The 25,472-nt window shown below is 35.5% G+C and overlaps 1 protein-coding gene across 5 annotated transcripts in view; it reads right to left on the bottom strand.

The window, feature by feature from the left end:
- The window catches only part of LOC134756042 (protein bunched, class 2/F/G isoform-like), a 162,309-nt gene that overhangs the window by 60,059 nt on the left and 76,778 nt on the right, over positions 1-25,472 (bottom strand). For 4 of the 5 annotated variants that reach the window (XM_063692820.1, XM_063692821.1, XM_063692823.1 and 1 more), the window contains one exon: positions 21,476-21,607. The exons of the other annotated variant lie outside the window; for it this stretch is intronic. In XM_063692820.1, coding sequence (XP_063548890.1) covers positions 21,476-21,607 — 132 coding nt within the window. The remainder of the gene's footprint in view (positions 1-21,475; positions 21,608-25,472) is intronic. 5 annotated transcript variants of the gene reach the window in all.

Raw genomic sequence — 25,472 nt, 5'->3', positions numbered from 1 at the left:
TACGCACGGCAAAAAATCACGTTTGTTGTATGGGCGTTTATTTTATTCTGTTTTTAGTATTTGTTGTTATAGCGGCAACAGAAATCACGGTTCATAAGATACAACCTGGTGACAGACGGACAGACAGACAGCGGTCTTAGTAATAGGGTCCCGTGTTTACAATTTGGGTACGGAACTCTAAAAATACTTAGTACCTACTTGTTAATGCTTCATTTTGATCACTTCATAAAAATATTTTAAATGGCAAAAAATTTAAATGTCTCAAAGTCTTGTCTAGTTTCTTTCTCATATTACCTCGCACATTGTTAATCAGCATACCATTTACTTACTATAATTAACCAACATCTTACTTGCCAAGCCAATGTGACTCATAAACACCAGTTTCGGTGGATAAAAATTTAATAATGTGCCAAAATATTAAACCGCGCCTCAGGTGACCGTTGGCAGAGTGCCTGCTCGCGGCGTAAACAATCTATTTCAGATCTGAAAGTCAATTCGACCCCCGTATTCATATTCTATCAGGCCACTCCACTGAAGCAAGATAATTTTATATGGACATCTAGGCCGAATGCTTTGTCTAGTCAAATGTCTGTGGCACATTTGATGCTATCCATCATTTGACACTATTTATTAACAAGTCATTCATACTCAAGTTTTATATTATAACTAGTGTTTCCTGCAAATTTGTCTGAGGAAATATAAATCCATGTAACTAGGTATTATAAGTATATTTTAGCCGCCAGAATAAGAGTCGTAAGTAATCATTTCCATAATATAAACAAACAAAACCTTACACAGTGCTAAAAGATTTGCTCAACGATGCTCTAATTAAAAATGCTGACGAGTAAATGTAAATGACGCCAATATCGTGTTCGTGTAAATTTGTTTTCATGACTAACGTTTTCTCCAATATTTGCTTTAGGCACAGTAGGTTTTTAGCGAAAACTTAGTGGCTCATCAGCATTAAACAAATATTTGCTTTAGCATATGAGTAGTTTCGTTGGACATTAAGTAACCACACGGGGTGGATGACCGATTTTGTTTGTCCATGGACAGGTTCAAGCATTTCGTGTCACGTCGAGTCTGGACACTCTTGACGCGCGAAACACAATCGCCATCGTCGGCCGGTTGACGGTTGAAACTTCTTTCAAGTAGGTATCTGGCCAATTATCTGGCACATTGTCCTGTGCGGCGTTTGAAAAAGTATTCTTGAAGATTGATTGATCGCTTTTACGTACCTTCGCTTTGAATATACCGTGACCCGTTTAGAAGACATTGCCTTACCTGAAACAGAAACAGTGTCATTGTTAAATCACTTATCCATCAAAATAGTAACTACCTACAATAATGACAAGTAAGCTAAATAAATATTGAAAACATTCAAATCTGGACATTCTTGGGCACATTCTACTCAGAATCGACAGCATTCTCCATCCTGCCATTAATAAAAAAAAGATGTCCCAAAATGTCCATTCCATTATGTCACGTTTTAGTGTAAAAAAAATTTCACTTATATGTGCGTAACGTAGTGGAATGTACAATTTTCATACAAATTTTTGCGACATTTTTTTAATCATCACGATTGAAATATGCTAGTGATTCTGAGTCGAAAGAACCCAAAACACCAGGATCTGTGAGAATCAGGTTTTTAATATTTATTTTAGAAAACGCCCAGCTACAGTATGTTATGAAATAATATTCAACAACAAATAACTCGCATCGACTCAAAAATTTCCAGCGATAAACGTTTACACGCACGCGGAAACAAGGTCACGATTAACATTATGTATCGATATCGTAAACAACAGTTGGGAAGCATGCTCCGTAGGTATGTAAGTACCTACTGGAACCAATGTGACTTACTTAAATAATTAAAGTTGATTCACGTTTGTATACAGCATGATCAAAGGCGACCATGACCGATGGGAGCAATAAATTCTAAGGCATTCTAACGTGCTGTTAAATTAATGATAGGTAGGTTGCCGTTGTTTGATTCGAAACAATATAATTATTTGTGGTAAGGATTTATTCGTCAATTTAGAATTTAGTGGAGTCTTATGGTTGTTCTACATTGATATGTATGTTTGCCTATTAAATACATGCGCAAATGGTAGATTTCACACCGCATGAATAATGAGGTATTCAAGTTTACCCGTGGCGCTATGTACCGTGTGTCGGCAAACAGAGAGAATATGTAAATATACGTTCATTTGAATATGGGCTCTAAAACCTATTTTTCTTAATATAGACACAGTGGATAAATACAAATTTGCCACAGATTAACATATACATACGTTATATATAGTCGATAACAAGCTATTTAGTTGATAAGTTGATTATGTACCTACTAATATTAATTTGAAGAAAAATGTTGTCAATAACTAACAAATTGAACCTTAGTTGGTATACCGACTCAACTGAGGGTCCTTTTATTGGATAATCCACTTTATTCAGTAAATGAGTATATGACCTCGACACTTGAAATTGTAAATTGAACTTTGTAAACTTGACATGTTCTCATTTATTGATTCTTAACGAAATGTGTATATAACTAGTTATTATTTAGAACATGACGATCAATAGGAGATACTCATACTTAGTTCATAATCCCGTATTTTGTTTTTGACATAAATGCATAAAATTTAATTTTTAATTTAATTTAAAATTTGTAAGACATTTTTTTGATTTGTATCAATTAATTTATTAAATAATGTTATGTAAATATCTAGTCAATGACGATCATAATATAAATTCATGTAGATTAGTCTAGCATAATTTATAATGTAATTTCATATTATGAGAATAAATATTTAATCTAATCTAATCTATAAAATAAATGGAATATAATATTTTAATTTAAATCCCGGCCGTATTAGGTCCAATAGTAACAAAAGTCAATTAACTCCCATCTAAGTATTTAGTGGTAATCAAAGCTTATTCAAGCAAATATGTCGCTTCTTTTATAAGTATCAACATTCGTCGGTATTTCGGCAGCAACACGTGTACAACGCCAGGCTCTGCCGGGCTATTTGTGCAAGAAACTCGTAAGTACTTACGTCGATCACGTTGCGCCACTTGCGTCTACACTCTTATCGTTGCACTATTCGCCCTCAGCTACTGTTGTTATGTGTTCTACGATTGATGACACGTTAATATGATTTGTTGCTAACTTTGCTTTGTCAATGCCAGTTTGAAACAGTTTTGAATGTTCTGATCACAAAGAAGCATTCTCAGCGGCCATTACAGTTTTATACAAACGGGAAGGTAAAAGTTAACGTAAAGACTTTAATCACAGCAGTATCCCTTAATCGACCATCCATCAATCAATCTTTAAATCCAAACTTTAAAAAGTGTGCGTTAACAAATTTTGACAAGAGATTATTTATAATTCATAATTAATGCCCTAGGGTAAAATATAAATATACCTAAATTAAATTAGTTATGTAAATAAGAAATGCAAGTTAAAACTGAAACAGCCACTTTAAAAGGAAAATATATAATCATATCAACTAAAAAAATATTAAAATTTCAAAACTAACAGAAGACACAAAGATGTCAATAATTGATTCCACGAGGCAGTATTATCGATACTAGTTTGAGTCCATTTATTAAGATAAATACATCTTATTTAACTCGAGTCGTAAGTCGTTAGATCGGAGGATAATTTACATGCTATTGGTACCTGCATTAGTAATTGCTCTTACATACGCGGTGTACAAGATTACTTCAGTTACATAAAATACAAGTTACATGCTGTCATTATCGTATTTAATTTTACGTTAGGAATTGTTTCGAATTGGATTCAATTTATTATATTCGGAGCATGCGATTTTGATAGTAATTAGAGCGTGCCCAGTTATTTACTTAATATATGTACCTATGTAACTTTACTTTTGAGTGGCATTAACGTGAGACACTTCATTCGGTTGTCTGATTTAATTTCTTGTCTTTTAATTACTTATATAACAATTCAAGTCTTGGTGACCTGTAAAGCCTCTAAGGATAATTTGATGATCGTTTTTAGGGTTCCGTACCTCAAAAGGAAAAAACGGAACCCTTAAAGGATCACTCGTGCGTCTGCCTGTCTGTCTGTCCGTCTGTCACAGACTTTTCCGAAACTACTGGACCAATTAAGTTGAAATTTGGTATACATATATATAAGTTTGTGACCCAAAGACGGACATGTAACGTTAACAAATGAATTTTAAACTTTTGGGGGGTATATGTGAAAATTAAACAATAAAGTTTTTTCAAAGTGTATCGTGTCACATATCAAATGAAAGAGCTCATTGTGAGAATGTCAAATATACTTTTTTATAATTTTAGGAGAAACAGTTTAGAAGTTATTCAAGAAAATAGGAAAAAATGACCATTCCTCCCCTTTTATCTCTGAAACTACTGGGTCTAAAATTTTGAAAAAAAATACGCAAAATAGATCTTTACCTATAGATCACAGGAAAACCTATTAGAAATGTGCAGTCAAGCGTGAGTCGGACTTAATTACTTAGTTTTTGATCCGACCCCTACGGGTTTTTTAAAGACGTTTCACTCACGTTTCACACTAAAAATACATTGTTTTAAATTGTGTAATGTACGGAACCCTTGGAACGCGAGTCCGACTCGCACTTGGCCGGTTTTTTAAATATATATTTTATCTGACACCTAGAGACTTTTACACCTCTAAACAATTTTAGTATTTGTCTGTTGTTTGTATATTTTTTATTACTTTTTTTTTGTGTAATTCGACATTTACATTGGATACATCTCTAACAAAGTATCTAATATTTCATTGATTCCATATTTGTAATTGTTGGTTAATTTTATTGCTTGTAAAAATTGACATGAAAAAAAAAACGAATACCTACATGAAGAATATTTTTAAGGCACCAGGAATGCTGATTTGCCTACCAAAATGTTCATAACCACAAAAAGGACAAATAGCACGTGGTATATACAGGGTGGCTAAAAAATATGTGCATTCCCGTTGCCAGGGAGTTTTGGGATTATACTGAGCAACTTTTACTATGGGACCAACCCCGAAATCGCGAAAAAAAATTTGGCTGTCTCATACATTTTGGCTGGTCCATTTTCTGTGGGAGGGTAAAATTTTTTTCGCGATTTCGTGGTTGCTCCCATACTAAAAGTTGCTCAATATAATCCCAAAAGCTCCCTGGCAACGGGAATGCACATATTTTTTACAACCTGTATATTGATTTATGGTCAAAACAGGAAAACCATTACTGTCATGTCTATTTTTATTCATGGCGTAATATTTTAGGTGTATACCTACCTGTATAGATACTTTTACATTTCTTTATAGCAAAATTTTATAAATCGATGCAATTTAATTGGTTATAGAACTGGATAGAACTTGTGCCAATCCTGTAAGATTCGAACCAAACTTTGCAGCACAAAATGTATCAATATATCATCAAAACCATTCTAAACATCCTACTATACATAGAACATATGAAATATTAGTTCTAAAGGGTGTCTAGCATTAGAGGGAACTGTGGCACCCCGCGGCAGACATTGTATGGTGCTACAAGCACCGTTACCAATGTTACCATACAATACACGCTAAACGAAAAGGTCCTATAAGTGGTCGAAAGTTGCGCTAAGCTGACGTTTTCAGCTCAAGTAACAGACGCACTCCATCAGATATAAAGCCTACTGACAGATAACGGTACCAGACATAATTTCTTCTGCGATAGAACAGCCTGGTAGACGTACTATGTTATTTGAATGAAACGCGCCTAATGACATGGATTTACAAATTACGGCTAATAACAGTCGGCGCAGTCTAATGATAGTTAACCCGAGCGTTTGGTAAATGTAAACTTATCCGTTTGCCAAAAAAGGTGAAGTTAGACTATATAGTTAATTTGAAATGTGTAATCATAATATAAATAATAAAATTGATGATCACCAGTGTAATAAAATCGTAACAAAACTAAATTATTAAACATGAGCGTTGTGAGCAAGACTAAATAAGGAACAAGGACGTAGAATCAGTAATCGTAAACACTGAAATAGTAGCTAGCTTAGTAAGTGGTCTAGACATGGCCGCTTGATATAAATAAGATTGTACTTTAACATTTCATAGTTCATTTCAATTTGTTTAACAGGTCAATGTTAACATGCAAGTTAATCATAAGGTTGAATAATGACCGCTTCGCCAGCACTGTCAATCTTAATGCAAGGCTGTGGAGTGTTCGCAATTAACCGTTCCTATTAGTACTCGTAGTTTTCCGCGGTGAATAATTGCACCGCCTTCATGATTGTGACAACTATGACTTATTTTCTTCATCAATTTCCATGATCCGGAATATCACAGCTCTTAAGTGCTATTGAGTTTCTTAACTGCTTCTGTTTTAGTGTCGTTTAAATATAGAATTACATTTATTGCTCAAAGTTCCCAATAAATAAATAGTAGGTAGGTACATATAAATTTAATTTACTTTGCTTTTAAGTATAGGACCTACTTTCATTGCTTATTTATTAGGTAGTTCTCAAAGATATAACATAGAAATTCATTTCTGTCTTACGTTAGCAACTAAGAATACCTCTGTATTTATCTCAGTTGCCTGCGATATCAAATAAGTTGAACAAACAACGTACGGGAGTCATACAGGTTGGCCAAATAACAGGTATACACTTTAGTTTATAATTTTATTCTATGAAATATAAAACATATTAAGTATCCCTTGTTAAATATAGTATTTAGGGCCGGCAGTTATACATGGAAAATAATGTCAGACAAATGTCCACCTCTAGCAGCATGGCAGATGTGGACATTTATCATCACATTTTAGAATAGAATAGAATAAGATGTTATTCGTAAGCACAAACAAACAAGGCATTACATTATATAAAAGAAAACATAAAATAAGATTAAGATTTTCACACATTTCCTGCGTTATCTCAGTGCCGTGTCTAAAATTTTTTTTTGATTGCTGAAGGTTCATTGGCCTGTTAGCATAGCCCCACAGAAAAAAGTCAGTTGTTAACTGGCTGAGTTGGGGGCCAATTAAAAAATTCTACCAAAAATGTTCTTAGAGTTTCCGCAATACATGATTGGGTTGAGTAAAACGTTTTAATAATTTAAACACGTTGTTCCGTCGTAAAACGCTCCATAACAAATTTGCCGTATCTATACAAAGTAATTTTCATGCTGAACAACTGTAATTTTTACCGCCAAAACAAAATGGCGGCAAAAAAAAGTTGTATACCTCCAAGTTGGCCACCCTGTACTAAGCTAATATACTAGCAACACGATAATATTTTTCAAGCAATATGTTTGTTCTGACATTATGTACATTCACGTTTATTTATTGTTCATTTTCGCAAAGCATTTAAACAAGTTTATACATTAAAGGAGGTAATAAAAAAACACTTGCGATGTGGAAAGACCAGAAACATAAAATTTAACATTTCACACGAATAAAGAAACGACAAGTTAAAATATTGCTGGTTTCATTGTGCCCTCACGAGTTTTCGATTCAGCAAAGAACTGGTGAGTGGTGACGCGACGCGACGCATACTTGGCAAATGGAGCATAAGTGTTTGGCACTGCCAACCAAGTCGTGCCCCCATTTTGAAGGCTGACGAGGTTTAAAATGGTGCTCTTGAAACGTTGAATAGAAAACTACAGCTATCTCTTATCGCTTGCTTGTCGTGATATTTTATAATTTATTTTTTATACATTATCAAATAATTGATAGTAAGCATTTATTTGTCCACAACGATTGTCGTGCCGTATAGTCCCTTCTCCTTTAGCGTGCCATAGAATAGATTTAATGACATTTATATTCGATCGTAGATTACATGGTTGATTTTTTTCTAAATGTAACAGGGAGTTCATACTATGCCAGATGCCAGAACCATTGACGCACTTGAACCGTACATGTGGTTGCCAATTTTTTTGTCCAAGAAAAATGTGAAAAAGCCAAACCCATTCATTTAGTATTTTCACGAACACATCTCAAGAACTCGGAGGTTCACGAATGAAAATGCGACGTTAGATCTTGTAATAAATAAGTTGGATATATATGTATTACGATGGTGAGATAATCCGCTAATTAATATCAGTCGGTGATAATTTCTCTAATGCGGCCGCCCAGAGGATATAGACCGCGGGCCAGGAACAGATTTCCATGACCAATCGCCTCTCGGGCGAAAACTCGTATAGTACAGCGGTCAGTCATTCTTAACCCTTAAATGCATGATTTTTTGTATAACTTTTTAATAAATTGAAATAGATGTGTCATGCTGTATAAAAGTAATAAATGTGATTTTGGATAGCTGCATATTGAGCCACGGACCATCAAATATACGATGCATATATACATCATTATGTATTTAAGGGTTAAATCCTTGACCAATATAGCGCTCGAGCGCGCGAGCAACCTGTGAAGAACCTGTGCTCGCATACTTTTTTGTTAAAATATTTTTTTACTTATGTATTTTGACTTTTGGTGTTTTGGATAGGAATTATGGAATATTTTAACTGCCATTAAACAGCTCGGCGATGGAGTGTTGTTTGTAAAGAATATGGGTCCTTGAAGTAAAACATGTGACGTGGGGACGTTTCAAACTTCCCCGCATTTTTCACAAGTCTTACAAATAGTTAATTATTGATATTTAGACTTCTTTCTTTTTTTTCAAAATACCTAAATACATGCTTTGTGAAAAAGGGAGTGACAGTGATTTTATTATGGTCATGATTGAAAGATTGCTATATTTGAAAATTTGACTTTTGTATGAATTTTCAGACGCAGATAAATTGTGAAATGTTTGTAATTTCTATGCGAACTTTAGTTGATCTCATTCAATACCGTGATAGTTAATTAAAAAAATATATTTAATTTTGCCGAATATATTAAGGTGTTTCAAACGTCCCCACATAGTGATTCAATTAACACACCTATGGGGTCAATTGAACCACTCTTCCACATTCTCTTTAATTCCCTATCATTACGTAACCATGGGCGATAGGCTTTTCAAACACATTTTATTTAAAAACTAAATAAATAACCTTTAATAATTCAGGCACATACCCTTCTAACTGTAAAAATAAAATAGTTACAGGCGGTTAAACAAAGTGCTTCAAACGTCCCCGTCCCACCCTATGTCCCGCAAATCTGCCAGAAATGACACTACGTAACCTGTCGCTTCGCGTGAAAGTGACTATAATATCCGGAATATTTAAAAATATTAAATTATTCTGGATCGCGTTTTTCAGCGCAATCTGCGCAATACAGAACTTTTATAAAAATAGAGAATATTGCAATTTTTATCCCATAACATAACAAAGTTTCACAATACTAGAGGAAAATGCTCCTCATACCTTCCTTCATATTGAGCTCAAAGATAAAAAGGCACTTTCAAGAAAAATCTTAGAAACGTTAACATAGATTACTCATTAGGACAAGGCCAACTAGATCAACTTTATCAAGGAATTGGTAATAAATATAAAAACGTTTCTACAAACATTATTGCTTTAATTTTGCTGTGGAACTTGTACAACTACCTATACTTTTCTACATTTACATTTTCTTCGTAAGTTTCTTCTTAGACAGTAAAAATCGTTCGCTCACATTTGCGTTTTTGGAAATATTTCAACTGCATTATCTTAGTTTTATAGTTTTCGCCAAATTGTTTTAAACATTAAAAAATGAGGAACATTTGGCAAAAAACTAAGTAGATAAACCATCCAAGAATACTTTTCGGCCTTCAGTTCAGGGTGAATCAGAAAACGACAAATGTCTCGAGATAAATGTGGCTACAAGCGATGAATTATTATATATGCCATCTTAACGATGTATATAGCGGTGAATGTTTGGGGTATGTATTTTTGCACCGCACGACCTTTGAGCCACTTTGATACGTCAAGGCTGGTCGAGAGAAAATCGGAAGTCGTACGTTCTGTACGATTTAGGTCAACTTAATAACATAAACGCTTTACAGAATTTAGTCATAGTTCGAATAAGATTCATCAATATTATATTTATAGTATGTATTACATAGTCATATTAAATATATTAATAACGGGTCACTCACGTGTTTTAAGTCGAAAACGCTCGACATGTTTCACTCCGTACCGAGGAGCGTCATCAGGGACACGTGAGTGACCCGTTATTATTAATTTAATATGTCTGTGTCTCACGGAAGTTTTGTATTTCATAGTGTCTATTATATTTATAGTGCATATGTATGCTTGTATTTATGTAATACTCGACTCGTATATGTAGTTACAAAAGTATATTCTTTTGCTTTTCTTTTAATTCATTGTTTTTTTTCTCTCTGCACCAATTGTAAGTGACTCTGTTTGGCCCTATGGTTGACTGGTAGAGAATGCCATTTGGCATTAAGTCCGCCATTTGTACATTGCTGTATTTATTTTGTACAATAAAATTTAAATAACAAATATTGTAGAGATTCGTGACTCAAGTTACCGAGGAATTTCCAGAAAAGGAAAATGATTGACTAATAATCGTTTCGATACTACTACTACGAGGGCGGGTTGATAAGTTTCCGAAATGAAGATGAAAAAACAAAGATATTTGAATCTAATTTATTTTTCTACATATGCTTCTAGCTCGATATAACTAAACCGAGGCTTTTCCGGGGCCATTATACAGTTTTCGTATAATTTTCTAGTTATCGAGTCTTTTAATACAATATTTTTACTTCGTTTCTGGGATAGACACCTCATTTGGTCTCCAACTGCTGGGACACGCCATTGACGTTTTGTCGTCTCCGTATGAAATCATCTACCCAAGTGCGGACGGTACTAAAAGAAGGTTAAGAGTCGTATGGCACGATGCAACACAGTTTTAATGTGGGTTCACTTATAATTCCTTTATAAACTTAAAATTGTATGATAACTCGATCCTCAGTTTTCTCCATTTTCATGAAAATTGAAAACTGACACTTCAAACCTCAATATTTTTTTGAAAAACAAATTAACAGGAACTATTTTTTTTAAATGCTAAATTGAGAAATATTGCAAATTACGATACAGAAGGAATTTATATCAATTGTCCTTTAGGTTTTTTATCAACCTTTAAAGATATTTGTTCAATGATAAACACTTCGTAAAAATACTTACTTAAATACTTTGTAAAAATACTTCGAGTACGAATTGTTAATTATGAATAGGATATGACCAATCGGTTCAAGAGCCTTGTTAAATCTTCATTGTATTAACACAGGTTATACCATCTGTCTGATGCTATCGTCTTTAATGCATCATTAATAACATTTACGCTGCCAAAACTTCCAACATGGTTTGTGTTAAAAGTGCCAAAAAAATAAAGCAACATGAAACGAAAGCGTATACCCATTAAAACAGAAATAATAATAAATCATACTGTATGATACGCATAGTCGTAACTTTTCGGATTATGAGGTTTATATTTAAGATAAAACGATATAATTATAATGGAAATCAGAATTATAATATGGACATCAGAATCCTTAAAAAACCCTTAGGTATTTACCCTATAGCATCAATTTTGCTGTGCAAAACTTTCAAAACATGTACCTAGGTACTCTTCGTAATTGTCCTTTAAATCTGATGATCCTATTTAATCTTAGTATGCCGAAAATATAATTTAAGGCACATTAGCTTATTGTGATAATATATCATATATAATGTTGAAAATTACGACGGCAGTTGATGTCATTCTTTCCGGTCGTCATCCATGACGACTTGATTTTGTAGAGAAAAACATGGTAGCATTAAGTGATTTCCTTAGTATATTAAAGCTTAAAGTTGACGTCACCGTGGATAATAATTTGAACTGGGTACTTGCGGTATACTAAAGTGTGCATTGAAGTGACTGCAGCATGATTGGAAACGTCTAGAACGTTATCTGCTTAAGGGATTTTTAACTTTAAATGTTGTAGAGAAAGTGCATATTTGCTCGCGATAGTTGATGGTCATTGTGGATGACGTAAGCCCGAGTCCTTGTACGGTCGGGTGCGTGGACGCATCCCGGAGCTGCGGTTACAACCACTAGGGATTAGTTTCACTGTTACGTGAGCGTTGTTGCTAAGGGCAAGGGCACCTCTACCAGTAAAATCGGGGTGATCATTTGTTATCATCAGGTTATTTGAGTATATAAGAAAGAAGTGCCAGAAGCGAAAATGATATTGATATGCACAAATATTACAACAATATTTAAAATTTGCGACTTTAAAGTGTAAATTGTGAACAGCTCTATTTTGAAAACAATTTAGCAGCTAATAAGACGTTTGTCTGACGTCATGAAAACATTACATTCATTATTTGTAGAGCCCTAGGAATAATTTAACGGAATCATGCGGTTATTTCCAGGATTATATTTCACTATATTTTATTTACGAGTACTATTTGACAGATGCTGTGACATGCGCTTATAATTGTAATCATAACTCTGTGCCAACAACCGGAATTTGAAAATTGGCAAAGATTTATTATAGGTTGAAACTGGAATTTTCAATATATTTACAGCCGCTACTGAAATGCTTCCCGCTTCTCATGTTGTAGTGGTACAAGTACAGGTAAGATTTATTGAATTGATTAAACGTTTCAGCAGTTATTTTTACAAAAAACGTAGGTTGGATATCAATCAAAATTTAACATCGGCATGAACCAAATTGCCCAGTATATTGGAAACTCCGACAAAAAAAACGTTAATATAACGAGCGAGGCTTTCTCCTGAGATGGTGTTGCAAATACTCTCGCACAATAGGTCACCCAGTTAAGTTCGCTCTCAAACGCCACGGCATCGGCATCGGCAACGTGTCGCCTAACCATGGACAAGTGATTGGCAGCAACATAATGATGAATTGCGAATGTTGGATCTATGAGGTCGGCATATCGAGACCGAAGCTTTCGCCGGGCGACGAACCCGGCTCCGGTTGGCAGTTGCTAGGCGAGTAACGGACCGACGTGGAGCCTCTTTACGGGGGTACGACTGCGCAAATTGTAAAAGTATAGGTACAATTACTGTTAAATAATAAGGGGAGTGAGGTAGAAAACGGTTGACCATGCTTGTGTAACTTCCGTGGCAATTTGTTGGATCATAAACGCACCTAATCGGAAAATGCAATTAATATACCTACAGGCATAGTCACATAGTGTTCCCGTACCCGAAATTATGAAGAAAATTTCTTTAAAATACAATAGAACAGAATTCTTGAATATTTGATATTTATTGAAATAAAATTTTACAGCATTACAGCTAAGGGCGCCAATGCGCTGTGAAACTACGTGGAATAGTATATATTAAAAAATGTATACTATTATATATTAAACAAGTTTTAATAATATATTAAAACTTGTTTTTAGGGTTCCGTATCCAAAGGGTAAAAACGGGACCCTATTACTAAGACTCCGCTGTCCGTCCGTCTGTCTGTCTGTCACCAGGCTGTATCTCATGAACCGTGATAGCTAGACAGTTGAAATTTTCACAGATGATGTATTTCTGTTGCCGCTATAACAACAAAGACTAAAAACAGAATAATATAAATATTTAAATGGGGCTCCCATACAACAAACGTGATTTTTTTGCTGTTTTTTTCCGTAATGGTACGGAACCCTTCGTGTGTAAGTCCGACTCGCACTTGGCCGGTTTTTTTTTACATAAGTGTTCACAAACAATATCTAACAAAACAGTAAAAAAAGCTCGGGTAAATACATCTATCTACTTCACTAAAGATGGTATTACAGATTTTACAGTGCCATTATTGCCAAATTTTTTAAGTGCCTACCTACATTTCCAATGAATGAATCCAAATGATACGGCAATGCCAAACATATTTAACCGTAGATGTAAGAAGACTTCTGAACCATAATGGCGATAACGAGATAATAACGGTTGATATATGTATAATTGTATATGCTAACATTTAAGTAACAAAAAAGTTACAAATCGTACGGAGTGCTGTTAGTTTCATTGTTTAAATTAGCAATTGTTCTTTGAATCTACTTTGCTGACACAGTATAACGGATCTACAGAGTAACATAATTGAAAGACTTGTTCACTGACAGATGGAACGTTACGTTATTGACATTTCTCTCTGCGAAATTCATGCAAAATATGGAAATTTATATCTGCAATAAACCATCACAAGTTATTAAATTAATAATAAACTAGCGACCCGCCCCGGCTTCGCACGGGAGCAATGCTGACGTATTATACATAATATAAACCTTCCTCTTGAATCACTATCTATTTAAAAAACGCATCAAAATCCGCTGCGTAGTTTTAAAGATCTAAGCATACATAGGGACAGACAGACAGCAGTAAGCGACTTTGTTTTATACTATGTAGTGATTGCGCGGGATTGCGCCCACCTCATAAATAATTTATGAACATTTCTTGCATCTCTTTTTAGGGTAAAAACGGGACCCTATTACTTAAACTCCACTGTCCGTCTGTCACCAGGCTGTATCTCATGAACCGCTACACATCGACGTTCATGTATTTCCGCTTTAACAACAAATTATAAAAATTAAATTTGTACGGAACCCTCGGAGGGCGAGTCCGACTCGCACTTGTCCGGTTTTTTATCCTTTGACGTCTGGTGTCCATAGAGGTTCTTAATTATGCGGTTTTCGGGACCAGGCAAAAGCTTCCGACTACGTAACGATTTCTTTGGACTATAGCTATACCATTGTTTATTAATTATTTGGGTGAGCAAATCAGATAATCTTATGTATGTTCGTAGGTATGTTTTTATGAGTTCCTAATATTTCACGGAGTAACACACTCGGATCGGATTATCGGAGTTACTTTACAGTGTCTATTGTGTTATTGAGCTAATCATTTCCCTAAGAAAATAATTGAACACGGAAGCTGCGGTATCTCGTATTAATGGCAATTTGCAAGAGCCTGCGCAAGGAAGTGATTCTATTTGCAACGTTGTTATTTACCTTTTCAACCTTGTGTATGTTAACAATAACATAAATGTTTATTTGCACATCAACGAGAAATTTAATTTCGCCTGGAAACCTAGAAAAATGACTTAAGTGATCTGAGATAACCTAACTCCTACATAAAAACCACTGCGAATATTTTTACAATCGAAAAAATCTGGCAATATCTCTGTCTTCGGCGTACCTATACCTAATATAATTTCAAGCTGAAAGTAATGCACCTAACGTATTAAGCATGTTCTTGTGGATATTCTTCATCGAGCAATTCTTTTTACTATAAAATCCTATTAAACCTCAATGACTAATAGGTTTCCAAATACCAAATAAAAAAGAAAGTTTTCAAATAACATCATGTTTGGCTTGTTACGAGTACGTCATAATTATGACATTATTTGTTCATAGCAGCACTGTTGACACCATTGATGATGTCGCGTGGTGTGCTTTCCTGGTATGTGCAATGTGTCATCGATGTGTACTACCTATTCGATTGCTGAGGTCATGGTCATTTCTATATTACTGTTGTTTTACCTTTTATATATCACGGAACGGAGGAGGAAGTCTGCTGCATCTTTATTAAGGACCTTAACCTGGATTTTAACCAGCTTGCTGTTTCTACATTTTAGCTAAGACCGCTAAAGAGCTAATACAGTTTTAAGTCTCTCAAAAACCAAAGTAAATTCAAATTAATGCAATCAAAATCGAGATTGGGTTGTAGCCACAATAATAGCACTTCAAACACGTTCAATAGGTGAACAGAATTTTTAATAGCTTATTTAGAGTCTGGCCTTACATCGCTAAAATTGATAAAATATTTGATTCTTGTTATCCAGCATATCCATTGACATTTACTATGTTACCTTGGCGCCACGCTAGAAAAACTTGCGTCTAATAATTACCCCAAGCTGTTGTTTTTTATTTATCCTGTATGCCCGCTTGGCCAGTAGACACGCCACGCGCTATTAATACTTAGCAGCCTCTTACCCTCGAGGGGTTGCAAGTGGAGCGTGCAAATTAACTTGGGCGACGCTACTAAATAACACATCAGGTGGACGGGTACTTTGCATGAACCTATAGAGTATAGACGGTGTACGTATATACTTATATATAGGAAACCCACACGGTTTTGTTACATTTAGCTTTGGATGATATGATTGTATAAGGCCTCCTATAACCGATATACCTTCACGGTTGAATGTTTAATTTTTTTGATCAATGCATTTTTTTCTTAATGTTGTCTTCTTATTGATAATGTAAGTGCAAGTGCCACCAGTTGCTTTCTTGCGTTGTCAAACTGTGTATTAGAGTATGTATTTCTAATTTTATTCATATTATTTTGATGATATGAAATTTTCTGACTATAAGTACTTCTGAAAACGCATATTAAAGTAGTATGCAACCTTAAAATAAATGGGTTTAATACAATTGTCATGCCTGAAAATGACTTCATAGTTCATACTTTTTTAAAAAGTAATGGAAAATTACCTTAACTTTAAGAGTTCTTAACAAGAGATATTTATCACTTTTTACCCGGCTTCGCGAGAGTGGCATTATTTACACAGCTAACATATGAAATGCTGCTGCTGCTTCACCACGTGCGAATAAGCAATATACCACAAGAGCACTTAGCGTGCAATTATCGCGGTAGTAATTGCTCACGTTACCAGATCCAGTTGAACTCGGCAGAGAATTATTGCACATAATTGACAGATATCACGTTTTCCTCGAGTGTCTTGGCAACAAATAGTCTTGGATTTTATGAGGTAACAGCGTGCGCTCGTGTAACCATTGACAGTGATGATGAATGTCTTGTTTTGTATTCAGTTCGACGCTTTTCTAGAGATGCTAGTCAAAAGATAATGTGTGAACATGTAGGTGGATAGCATACGTATTATACGGTACTCAATACAATACGAGTTCGTCTTACTGACATGGAACAATCATATTATTTATGTAGAGTGGCTTTGTTTTTGCACACTTACGGCCTATGAGAAAAAAATATACTTGTGCTGTCGAAAGTTCTAGAGCTCATGATGTTTTCTCATAGACCAGTTCTTTCAACCTATTTAATTCTATATTTTAGTAGGCCTAACTCCTATTGTTTTTATTCTATTTCACTAAGGTCACTTTAGCCACTGCGACCCCCTTACGGATTGAACTATCACAGAGTTACATAGTGAAATTTTCAGGACACAGTAAGCATCGGCGTAAAACCCAATTGCATTTCCTACTTAGGACAAACTACCTATTTCTATAATTGGATAAAATCGATCACGCCCGCACACACCGTGTCTTGTCGTGATAGGATTATCTGGATTAGAAATGACTTAACATTTAAAGCAGTATATATGGTATAAAACTTCACGAGTGGTTTTAACATAGTGTCTGTAAGAGCAGTAAGAGCTTAATGATCGCGACAATGTAACACCGCCCACTGGCGAGCTTGTGATTGCTTGCGCCGGTACCCTTGCCGTAACATCTACATTCGAAGTCATCAACCCACAAGGGAATTACAAAAAATCTACATTGACAGCGTTGCCATTCTATTCTGGACTTAGAGTAACTTATACTAGAGTGGTACTGTCATAGTACATTTTGTAACCCCAGTAAATTCACTGCCATCTGTCGACACACTTTAAAACTAAAAATAAGTATTTATAAAAATACGATAAAATGTATTTAAATATGGATAAATGATTTTTTTATTTGCATTAATTATTTTTATATGATTTTGACCCATGTTCTTTCACTGGTATGCGTTAAAATTATAAATAACAATCGAAACAGTCAACGCCCTCTATACGAGTGTAGGCCAAAACTGGTGGCGCCATCTGATCGAAAATCAAATTTTCGTGATTTTCGAGGCACGTTTTTTCCTTAGACTGTATCCATCTATTACGGAGTTATATCTATCTTTGATTCTGGACGATGACGTGAGACACCTAATCGGGCGCATCGTCAAAGTATGAATCGAATTATGCGATGTGTTTAATGTCGGTTTTAAATGCCGCAATAAGCTTTTGATGTTGTTAGCGTTGGTGCGAACATAACCGCCGTATAATTGATAATAATTGCCGTCTAATCTTGCAAGTCTTGCAACTATTAAACTGTCATTGTAGGGTACGATATGGTCAATATGATTTAACTGCTAGCTAATATAAAATGTACAGCGAGCTGCAAAAGTACATGCCCACATTATGAATTTTGCAGCTGTGTGTACAGTCGAAGGCAAAAATATCGATCCAGACAAATTTTAAATGCCTAAATATGTACAGTTACATACACTAAATACTTTATCTACACAAATATTATAAACTTTCTATGATATATTCTCTAATAAAATAATCTCATATTTCAGGCGACATGGGGCATCGTTGCTCTCTGGCGGAACTCGCAGATTTGAGAGGTAGCGTCTATGAAATATCTTTATCGCTCATTTTACACGAAACTTTTGCTTTAAGTTTGTTTAAAAACAACAAAACAAATTCATTTTATACTTAAAACTAATTAACAGATAAACTGTACGTCAAGTGGCGGTAAATGAAAACTTTTTTCACGCATGTCACGCATCTGTAGTTTTTTTTAATTCATAGACAAATGAATGAAGTCCCTATTCTCATGTCACTCGAGATCAAATACCGTGCGGTTTATACAAGGGCCTGACACTATTTGATAGAGAAAGATAGTCTCATCGGTCGGCCGGGTTTTTTTTTCATGGTCGGGTTATGGCAGCATAGGTAGGAGGCGATGGCGAAATACCGAAATTTATAAGAGTGAAAGAGAAAAAGCATATACATTAACCTGTCAATACATGAATATGTCTTTCTCTTACCCCTGGTCGCTCGGTTTCATGTCTATAACTACTATACCTATACTATGTCTATGGGTTTATATTAAAAAACATACTGAATTGACGTTTCGTATCGATAACTGTTTAAATATCTATGGATACTAGAATAGAGACCCATTTAAGTTTTGACGGCTGTTCCAAATGTAAACTCATAACCTTACAAAAATCGATACTGTAATAACATTAAAGTACAGATCTTACCTACTACCACAGACAAGAAAGTTCTCATAGTCAAATTGGTTGTAATAATTCTGGTCATTTTCTACGATTTCTGAACGCATTTTAGAGCGCTAATGAAATGTGCGTAGATAAAATAGTCAAATGACATATATTACACACGTATATCATGGAAAATCAATTATTAACTCTCGTGCCAGTGACAAGAGTAATAGAAACTTGAGTTTTAGTACATTATACAATTTACAGCACATTTAATTCCAATAAATAGACGTTATCAGGAACTAATAATGGTTAATAGGGGGTGCATACTGTAAAATGAGACGGCTTTCTCTATATCGAGCTATATAATCGTTAAAGTGGTTGATTGGGTAAATTGTAGCATGACGTCACTTATGAAAGTGTACTTTTACTGGGATTCTGCAACCTAACCTGCTTTTAAGTTTATAGTAGGAGATACGTCTGACAGATGAAACTTATATTTTATGAAAGAAAATATGTTCCTGAACATAAATAAATAGGGTTGCCTAAAGAAATATTGTCAAGGCTACTTTTAATTCATTTTTGAAAAACATTTTTTTTAAATAGGCAACCCTATTTATTTATGTCCAGTCCAGGAACATATTTTCTTTCATAAAATATAAGTTTCACCCGTCAGACTATCGGTGAAGGTCGGCCATATATAAGGTATATTAGCCTATTATATGTAAGATCTGACATGGTAGATCGTTTAATTAATGTCAGCTTTAGTCGACTAGTTTGTATTTTAATATGCACTTCTTTACAACTTAAGGACGTGGTTTAATAGCGTCGTTACTATCTTTTAACAGAAACGTAATGGTTACGGCATACTATTAATGTTTTAGTTTGAAAAGCTATCCGGTTGCTAGCAGTGAAATACAAACGACAGCGATATTGTTCTTTAGGATTATAAAACTATATATATAAACGTAAAAATCCTGACTGACTGACTGACTGATTCACTTAAATCAACGCCCAGCCCAAACCGTTGGACCTAGAGAGCTGAAATTTTCACAATAGGTAGTTTTTATGACGTTAGTTTCCACTAAGAAAGGGTTTTTCAAAATTCATCCCCTAAGGGGATGAAATGAGGGTCCAAATTTTGTATGGGGTTCAAGTTTTATTTAAAGCTATGAATTCGAACCTTGGGTAAAAGATATATTATAAAAAAACAAGAAAACTAATTTCAGCGTTTTTTAAAATTCATCCCCCAAGGTGGTGAAAAGGGGGTTGAAAGTTTGTATGGAGATCAAACATTTTATTGAGTGCGGGACTTCAGTCTTTGTATAAAGGCATATTATTAGAATACAAGAAAAGTAATTTAAGCGTTTTTATTAAATATTCATCCCCTAAAAGGGTTAAAAAGGGATTAATCCATTACAAATGCTTATTGAAACTTCTTAGAAAGGCATTGTATAATATTACAAAAAAAGTAATTTCAACGTTCTTAATCATTCAACCTCTATGGGGGTTAAAAAGGGGATGTAAGTTTATATGAAGTACAAGTTTTCGTTTTAGCGAGGAACATGAAAACTTGATAAAAGGGCATTATATTAAAATAGACGAAAACTGATTGCACCGTGTTTGAAAAGTGTGTATTAATAAAGTTTGCATCGGGAGCGAACATTTTTTTTAAATAGTGAACTTGCAAATCTAAATGTTGAGAGGGATTATATCGAGAACATTTTTTTTTCAGTTAGGGGCTTGAAACTTCGTACTTTGTGAAAGACAAATTTCATGCGTGACAAATGATTAACCTACTGATATCTTTTGCTGCATAATGTTTTATGCTCGTGTAAAATATATCACCACCAACATACAAATCCACGCGTACGAAGTCGCGGGCAACAGCTAGTTAAAACATGCTTGTTGAAATTATTCACGAAAATAGAGTGGCCTATACCTATATTAGTATAGCCCACTCTATTTTGGTTATTGACGACTCGGAGTAGGTAATGATCATCGTTATAGCTACCTATTACAAATAATACTCACGTGTCTCGGAGCAAAAAACCTAAACACTTGGGATAATGGAGTACCACGGAGTCGACAAAAAAAGGACATGACATACAATTTGCAGAACAAAAACAAAATATAATCTCTACCACCAAACATAAAGAACAAAACAGATATAACAGGCAAACATGCACAAAGACAATGAACGTTACAGTATGATTGTAACAACACATAAATTGCAAACCACAGCCCATTTCAAAACCAAATAAACGAAAATATTACCAACACCTCAAATTTTCTCTCCTCGAAAACGTTAGCATGACTTTTAGAATATTTGATGCAATTTAAACTCAAAATCTGGCAAGTGTTTCTGACAATTTCATGTGCAGATAAGTCTCAAGTGTTAGGATAGTTAAAACGCTTGAAATCAGCCTTAGTGCGTTCTATTAATTGAACACTTAATCATGCCAACGTTTTCGTCGGAAGAGAAAAAGAAACAGCCACAGCCAGAAAAACCAAACGTTTGCCGCTCGGAGTGCGTCTACCTGGTGTGGGGCTGCCTCTCGGAGGGGGGCGGCGAGGGGGCGCGAGAGGACGTCGCGGTCTGCTCCCGGGGCTCCGTGGACGAGGGGCTGCCCGCGCCGCTGCCGCCGAGCGCCAGCGCCAGCCCGCTGATGCTGCCGACACACCACCACGTCACCACAGCCCTAGCGACGGCTCACAAGACTTATCTGCTCCACGTACTTCATAAGCTCCCAATTAGAAAGTTATACACAAAAGCCCTTGAAGATTGAAGCAGATAAGCCGATGGTTTAAAATGGGACTAATCTCTACTGTTTGAAAGCGTTTAGTTTTAGGTTAGAGTACCCACAAAATATCAACCGAATTCAGTGAAGTCGATTCAAGGTGATGCCAGACGTCTGCAAGTTGGATTGTTTGAGATAAATAAAACAGTGTTTTGGCTTCGTGTAAACTAACGCAATAAATGTTTTTTCAGAAAGCGAATCATAATCTACATAGGTTTGTGCAATTGCACAAGTTTGTTAATTTAAAACCATAAGTAGTTGTTTTTATGCAACTAAAAACGTAAAAAAAAATTTGGTGTTGTCAATAGCACCTTAAGTATTGAATCTATAATACATACTATTATTTGACAGCTAACAACAGCGTAAGTACTGATTAATAATTGTTATTCCTATATTATTTGCATCGTTACATCACAAGAGCCGAGCGTAGCAGTACATTCTCAGCGGGGTGAAGAAGTATCAAAGCGGTGACGTTCTGTTAGTGGCAAGGCAACGGGAGTGTCAGTAACATTGGGGTGATAAATGCAAGCAAGCATTTCATACATTACTTATTACAATCGATTAAATTACGCCCTGGCAATCCCAGCGGATGCCATTGCATTGTGGAAAGTCCTAAAGTCAAATTGATAGACACTGAACTTGTCATCAAAGTATCAGTTGGATTCGCTCCATCGGAATGATTCAGCTTCAATTAAAAACAGTACAATGAGCGATCTAGAGATTGGAAGATGTTTTCGTTGATGGTATAAATAAATCAGTCGTTTCGCAATTGGTCGGGACCGGGACACAGTAGCGATACAGATGCCAATCAAGATGAGGAAGACCATGAGGCAGGCGAAGAATTAGTCACGCACCGAGTGGGCGAGAGCACAGGCAATTAGCCGTCTCTCACGTCAACGAACTAGAATTATGTCGCATGGACGCAAGTTTGAATGAGGACCGTGTCATAGACGCTGAGACTAGCCAACACAGCCACCGTGACGCCAATAACCTGTTATGAAGGAAACACCTAATTAGTTGTTGCGGCTTGCGACAAGTCTGGTAAAACTAAGTAATGCTTGTACTAAAGTGGTATGGACAAGTACAGCTAATTGGGTTAGGCGCTTTACCAATGTAGTAATAAGTCTACTTAATAGGTTAGCGAGACTACGTTATAAAATCTGAGAGATAAAATTAATGGCTTGTGTATATGGCGAAACTGTAAACCCTTCTTGCATTCAGTGAAAATGATTTATTTTTTGATTCAGTGTGGCTTAATGGACTTAGTACCATAAGAACTGTTAAAAATAGCGCCACGTAATCGTCATAATGTCGTGCCGTGTCGCGACTAGGTAAATGAACAATTCCATGAAAACCTAACACTGAAGTATACTTTGCAGTATTGAAAGATGTTAATCTCATACAGTTACGTGATACGTGACTAACGCGTCAAGTTCTAGTTTGACTTTGCTTTTTTAGTTTACTTTGCGGTTGATTTGATAAACGGTCTAAGGATGTTTGTTCATGATGACTAACTGACACTATCACGCGTGGCGTGGCTTTATGTAAATTTGCTATGATTTTTAAAAAAACAGCGCAAGCCTTGAATATACATAATATATAAACACACATTAAATGAATTTCTGTGGAACTTCATTTTCTGTGTGACAACGAAATAAATATGGTGTGGTAAAAATACGACGGTTAATGTCCAGATAATTCCATACAACATAAACCCGGATTTAAAAGCATTTGTCTCTCCTACACTCAAGCATCTATAGGTAGAACAGATTTGCAAATGGATTTACTAAATTAACTTGTTCATTGATTTGATTTCGAAAATTCTCTATTGTCGATGATCTAAATACCTAACCAGCTGAGTTTGTGTTCAAAACATTAATTTCCGTAAATCGACGTTCTAAAGCGATAAACACAAAGGTTGCTGCGGCAGGGCGTGAGGTCGCCGGCCTGCGAAAATCGAATTCGCAACAAAGGACATTAACATCCATATCACTAATTCATGTTAAGAATTATACTTCCCGATTTGGCACAACCGGAAAACTTACATTGGCGGTAGTAAACCACTGGAAAGTTTTCGGTCGATAAAAATATCATAAATATTTAATTTAAAGGTCTCTGTGGAAAGGATATTGAAGTAAATTCATAATTTCTGACACAAGGAAATCTTTCGTAGCGCATTCAAACGCCGTGACCCGACTCACGTAACGCGGGTAATAAAATATGTCCATGCATTGACGTCAGCATTGCAATCAATGACAATTTAAAGATTATCAGACTAATAGTGAGTCGGTATTTTGTCTATAAGTCTTCTAGAAATCGATTTTCGCTCATGTCATTTCGGATATGGGTATATTTAGTATCAATGCATTCAGTATGATGTACTGAAACTCCTGAATATATATTGTCCTCCTCATCGGTTTCGATGACGGCGACCTCAGCAATTATGGATTACGCCTATTATGGGCTCGAATGTGGCTGGCCAGGCCGAACTTGGTCTTAAAGACTATTGCAGGTGCTACAATAGAGTTGGCCAGACGCGTTATACGTATACGCGTACGAGGGCTTCGGTCTCTCTTTACGTTGTTGGCGTTTGACATCTAAGGTATTGAGGCGGTTTTCTTCCTGAATATAAATATATATCAGGCGGTCTAGCATAAGTTGCGTCCTCGCGCGCGAGTCCATACTTGAAGTCGCACTAGATGTATGGAGTCGCGCGCGAGAACGCAAATTATGCTAGACCGCCAGATGACAAGCGCGAAAATGGTGGGGGTAGATACTGTGACGTCATGAAGTCGGCTACTTTATTCAACTTGATGTACTTTTCTTATTTTTGGATATATCTGGTTTAGACATAATATAGAGGATATTCACAGTCATTTCGTATAAAATTTGGAAAACTCCATTCAGACATTTTCAATTTAAACCAGTTCAAACTCAACGGGATTGTGAAGATTTTGAACGTTTTCTTATAATTTGTGAAAATGTTAGAGTACCTGTGTTATATGTATATTTGTAATCTTTCATTTCAAAGCCCTTTCATTTGGTACCCCACATGGTATGTTTAAAATAAAAAAGTTAAAAACTTTGTACTGCCAACTCAATGATGTCACAGTAAGTACCCCCACCGTTTTCGCGTTTGTCATCTCATATATTTGTGTTCAGTACATCAAACTGAATGCATCGATACCATATTCACCCATATCCGAGATGACATGAACGAAAAGTAACCTAAAACTTGTTCCGCCGCTCTAAGTACAATAATTCAAATCATACTTAAACCAAATATTCAGAATTTTACAATTCACAGCAGAGTAAACGAGAGATTATAAGATTTGTCGGATCAATCGTGGTTAGAGTTGTGTGAAGTAAACAAGGATAACCAGTTGGTCTCAATGAATAATACCTACTTTTAGGCGCAGTTGCCTCAGGAAAACGTAATTAATCAATTTACTCATTCGTAGAATGCGACGCGGAAAGATTCATTTGCAATATTGCAACCTCATCCTGATGTTCCGTTGTGTCTCGTTTTTTTTTGCCGTGACCGATGTCATGCATGCATACCCACGGTCAAGTAGAATAATTTATAGTAGAAAAATTTCATTCAGGGCTAGCGCTTCAACTTTAACCGTATAATAATAAATAAAATAAAATAAAAATAAAAAGCCTTTTATTTCCCGCTGAATTATTACAGATACATTATTAACGATTTCTTGCTTTGTGATGGTTAGTAAAAAAA

This window comes from Cydia strobilella, chromosome 3, assembly GCF_947568885.1.
Source record: "Cydia strobilella chromosome 3, ilCydStro3.1, whole genome shotgun sequence".
Classification (NCBI taxonomy): Eukaryota; Metazoa; Arthropoda; class Insecta; order Lepidoptera; family Tortricidae; genus Cydia; species Cydia strobilella.
This window is presented reverse-complemented; position numbering and strand designations above follow the sequence as displayed.